This window comes from Aegilops tauschii, chromosome 2 (genome assembly GCF_002575655.3).
Source record: "Aegilops tauschii subsp. strangulata cultivar AL8/78 chromosome 2, Aet v6.0, whole genome shotgun sequence".
In the NCBI taxonomy this organism is placed as follows: Eukaryota; Viridiplantae; Streptophyta; class Magnoliopsida; order Poales; family Poaceae; genus Aegilops; species Aegilops tauschii.
In genome coordinates, this window is record NC_053036.3 from 577,881,525 (window position 1) to 577,886,613 (window position 5,089).

Consider the following 5,089-nt stretch of genomic DNA (forward strand, 5'->3'; position numbering starts at 1 on the left):
AAGAAGCTCGCACACAAGGTATGCCAACATGCAATTCCGTGAACCACTGAACTGAGCAGCGTTGATGTTTTATTTCCATTATTCTTCTCTGCTCATGATGGCGTGTACAACAAATTAGCATCCTTGCGGGAAAAGTTATAGATGGCCGATTGATATGTAAGCTTCCTAAGTTGGAATGCACTACTCTCTGTATTTTTTCTGTGTGGGTCATGAAACTGACAAGAGATGTGAAGTCTTGTGATGTCATCTACAACAAATTAGCATCTTCATTAGAAAAGTTACATATGTCCATTGGATACCTATGTTTTAGCTTTCTAAGTTGACATGCACTAGTTCTGTGTGGGTCATGAAGCAGGCAAGAGATGTAAATTTCTGTGATACCTTGTAGAGCAAATGAGCATCCTTCTGCACAAAATTATATGGCCAGTGGGTGTGCATGTTTTAGTTTTATAAGTTGAGATACACTACTACGTATGTCATGGAATGGACAAGAGCTGTAAATTGTTGCTTTGTGTTTCATGGAACTGACGAGAGCTTTTAATTGTTCTGTGTGGTTGTTGATGTTTTATCCATAATTCTCTGCTCATGATGCCATGTAAATCAAATTAGCACCCTTATGTATATATGCCCAATGGATATGTATGTTTTAGCTTCCTAAGTTGAATTGCACTAATATATATGTTCTGCATGGGTCGTGAAATTGGCATCCAGCAAATTAGCATCCTTATTAACAAAGTTATATATGTCTGTTGGATACCTATGCTTTTGCTTTTGAAGTTATGATACACTAGAGATCTGAATCATTGTGGTTACTGCTTAGCTGCTATGTGCCCATTTTCTGTGGAAAACTGACACATGTTTGAGTTGGTGCTCTCTGAGATAATATAGTACCCAGTAAAAAATAATTTTTAAAGCCAAATAATATGCTTTCTTGAACTAATAATAGCTGGCAATATTTGCAGATCGGCATGCGTGTGGCTACAAGAAACATCATCCACATGCAGAGCAGAAAGCTTAAGCCGTACACTAGAAATTTGACAAGTATGTCCAAACACGATCTGAATTGGAGGAGAACCAAATGAAATAGTACAGATGGGAGGAGGACCAGATTGCGTCGATGAAGGAGTACATCACGTGTTTTGGGCATGGGTCTGCCAAGATGGCACGGCAGACTCAGAGCAAGGATAAGACGCTCGCAAGAGGTCTCATCTTCGTCCAGCTCTCCACCATCACTGTGTGACGGCGACATTGTGGCTCTGCCTCGGCTACAAACAGTAAGGTTTCGCTACTTTAGGCTAGATACTACATTGTTCTGCTCGTGTATACTCGTTGCAACTAGCTATTGCAAGGCGTGATCCCCTGATGTGGTCTGCTTATGCACACAGGTGCAGGATAGAGCCGCCTTGTGGTATGCGCAGTGATTCTTCTTCCACTCGAAGCCTTCCGCGCTGCGTGTCCGGTGCCCCGATTTCTCTTCCACTCCGGAATAGCTAATGGTAAGCCACTGGTCCCCTCCGCTACTCTCTCTCTCTCTCTCATGTTGTGCGTGTCCAGTATGGAGGCGCGATGTGCTCCTCTTCTCTGGCGACTACGTGTGGAGAAAAGGTATGGGAGATGGGGTTGACCAGTAGCGCCGTCTCGGCCCTAGGACACATGGCACCTGACAGTGGGCCCCAGGTGTCAGGTTTTCAGTTAAACGGCTCTAATCCAGCTATCATCGTTTCTTGAAAACTGTCACCACAATGTTGTTGGTTTTTTGAAAAAAAAAACGAATGATGGCCGTTTTCTGAATTAGGGTCCCCAATTGTGGTGTTTTTTTTGCAATTTGCTCGAGTGTTCATACTGGAAAATTTTGTGGAGGAATTTCTGCCAGAAATCTGCATTTTGCAAGAAAAACGATTTATCGCGTGAAAAAAATCGTCGGATTCGTCCCCTAGCTCATTAAAATTCTTTCCATTCCCAAGGCAGACAGCCTGCCAACACATAGGACACGCCAGGAAATAAAAAAAACCCGCAATGCTCCACTATCCTGCATCCGTCAATGTACTATACCAATATCAAACAATATACGATTTACAGATTTTTTAATTAAAGTCTCCTCCTCTTGCCCGGATTACTTCCTCTTGATTAAGGATGGCAATGGGTAGGGTATGGGCAAGGTAGAGCAATACCATACCTATACCCGTATAATCAGTGGGTACAAAACTCTACCCATACCCGTACCCATGGGTATGAAACTTTACCCATACCCATACCCGACGGGTACCCATACCCATTGGTACCCAACGGGTAGAACAAATAGTACATAAGTTGTTCACAATTTTATGCTCATTGATAGCATATTTGATCAAAAAAATCAATTATCTCAGCTCAATAACATGCAGATGAGTAAATGACATATATCAAAATTTAAAAATCACAACATACTCTTAATTCAATAGGAGTAGACGTGTCACATGACAAATTAATGACTAACTGACGACAACTTAACATTAGTTCACAAACGGGCAGGGTATGGGTATACCCGCGGGTACAAGGTTATACCCGTACCCTACCCATGACTTAATGGGTAGGGTATGGATACTACCCATGGGTATAAAAGTGTGCCCATACCCTGCCCATGCGGGTACGGTACCCGCGGGTCACCCGTACTCGTGGGTAAAATTGCCATCCTTACTCTTGATGGTTACTTTTCCCCCGGTGTTCTTCGGCAAATCTAGCATGGGGCAATTTGCCATGAGGTGTTGGAACCCGTCGGTTACCACGACTGTATCCATGACTTCCCGCGACGACGATATAAACTCTAGGCATGCATCCTTAGCTGGTCAGAGTTGTGATGAGTTGCTAGTGCCAATGTGCTCATGACTGTGCTCGCGTCGATGTTTCTGCACAACCTCTTTTCGCACATCACCTTCAACCTGTCCAGCCCGTACCGGACCGCACCGACTAGCAAATGCTGCATCGTGGCTGCATCGTAATCGCCTTCACCACACGGCGGCAGTGAATCCGTGTAGACGTAATGCAGAAGCATCTCGAAGATGGCTGGCTCCATGTCGGCAATCTCTACGCACCGTGTGTCCTTATCCATCATCGGGCCAAAGAGCGATTCGAAGACGGGCGACTGTGCGGCAAGCATGAACCTGTGCGCGCTGAACTCCCTGCCGCCCACGAGGAGCGTGATGTCGGTGCCTCTCCCGTTCTTGAGGGCGCGGTGGAGGCGGCCGGACAGCTCCGGCGGAGGGTCCACGATAAGGTATCTCTTGCACTCCGCTGGTGGTTCTTTGATCACGGCGAGAACGCATCTTATCGTTAGGAGGCGAGATTACGATTTCAGCTTCGATTTCTCGACAAATTTGGGAAATCCCAGGCTATCATTTTCTACCCCTGTAGAAAAGATGAACTCCGGTACCTGATGGGTTGCTTGTACGTTGCCTTGATCGTCCAGCATGGTGAAGGTCAAGTTTGTCCTCACCTCGTCCTTGGCCTGGCTAAGATAACACAAGAAGGCCGACGCGTGCCCTGCACAGTCCTCGTCGTCTCCGTCCGGGTAGAACACGATGTTCCAGTCGTAGCCGCCGACGGTGAACGTGCTCGAGCTAATGTACTTTCTGACACGCATGCCCTCGAGTAGCGGATAGTTGGTCACCTGGAAATCGTGCGTCACGCTCTCCACGACGTGCCTTGACGACGTATCGGGTGCCCGGAGGCCTTCGCCGGGATCAACTGCAGCGGCCGCGTTGTGAGCCATGGCGAACGAAAGCGGCAGCGGGTATCCCCGCCAGTATCGAATCGATCGACGATATGTCCTCCGGCGGCGGGTATCGCGGGAAGTATCGAATCGATATCGATCTACGATCTCTCCTCCGGCACTCACGGCCGGGATGCATACGGGTATTCCTTTTCTTCTGATGTACTAGTACTATATATCATCGCGGTTCTGGTATGATTCTCGGGGTGGTGTGCCGTAAGCCCGTAAGCTTCTCCAATTGCCTCCTTCCGTACGCCTTGCTGTTGCATTCCGACTTGGCAACCTTTTCTACGAGTTTTAGTTTAGGGAAACGTTTCTATGCGGTCCGACGGCCGAAACTGGTCAGTCCGGCGCGAGCCACGCGATCGAGGCCCATCGTACGCCTCGCGTGACCCCACTGCCCCCGCCTTATATTCTTCCTTCGGATCCACTTCTCTCTCAGCCGTGTCCACGCACGGAGGTGGATATGCTCCTCGTCTTCTTGCTTCACATCCTGCCGCCGGCTAGCCCCAATCCCGTGCAGGTCCATACCACCAACCTCAGCGCCACACCCAATTCTTTCGCTGCCCCCCGGCTGCGGGTTCCTTCCGCACCGGTGAGCCAGAGTTGGAAGCCGCCCATGGATATGCCATCCGCGAGCTGCTGGAACCGTCCACCGGAGATGCTACAACCACGGTGGCACGACCTCCTCCCCCCGCCGCTGTAATTATGTTCTCCCAAACGAAATTGGAAGCATTTGCTCCTCCACAGATGTTGCAACCGACGACCAAAAAACCTACGACTGTTCTATTCAAAAACTTCAACCAGCGGTATATAAAGCTTCAACTGGACTCCATGCACTGAAAAAAAGCTATAATCGATCATATGAAAGCTTCAACTATAGTTTGAAAAAGCTTCGACGAACCCCCGCACAACTGAAAAAAAAAGCTTCAATAGTTCATGTGAAAGCTTGAAACCATATTTGAAAAAGCTTCAAAGGGCAGAATAGAGAAGTTTCATCCAACCACTACAAAATCAACAACCTCATTTTGGAAAGCTTCAACCGGTTTTATAGAAAGCTTCAACCTGCGAGTACACAACGGAAAAGTTGCAATCGTTGACATGAAAAGCTTCAACCCTATTTTTGAAAACCTCCAATCCGGCGACAAAAAACTGAAACTGGCACCTCACCATTGATGCAATGGCGGCACTCCTTTGTTGGAGCTGCAACCTTCGCCGGCGAGAGCTGCATGCTGCAGTGCCGGTGAGAGCCAAGGTGACCGGGGCTGCTGCGACCGGGGTGGGCCACGCTAGGAATAAGCGATGGTGACGCTGGAGAGGAGCCGGTGGCCAGGAGGACGT

The 5,089-nt window shown here is 48.0% G+C and overlaps 1 protein-coding gene across 1 annotated transcript; it reads right to left on the bottom strand.

The window, feature by feature from the left end:
* Positions 1–2,803: 2,803 nt before the first annotated feature.
* Positions 2,804–3,748, bottom strand: LOC109750911 (BTB/POZ and MATH domain-containing protein 1-like). Its single transcript, XM_073509631.1, has 2 exons — positions 3,410–3,748; positions 2,804–3,229 (listed from the first exon to the last, which is right to left on the bottom strand). The coding sequence occupies exons 1-2, from the start codon at positions 3,746–3,748 to the stop codon at positions 2,804–2,806; spliced, it is 765 nt and encodes a 254-aa protein (XP_073365732.1).
* Between the last annotated feature and the right edge of the window lie 1,341 nt (positions 3,749–5,089).

Coding starts and splice junctions, on each gene's coding strand:
- LOC109750911 (XM_073509631.1), bottom strand. CDS start 3,748: ATGGCTCACAACGCGGCCGCTGCAGTTGATCCCGGCGAAGGCCTCCGG. Junction 3,230..3,409: donor ACGTACAAGCAACCCATCAG/GTACCGGAGTTC, acceptor CCTCCGCCGGAG/CTGTCCGGCCGCCTCCACCG.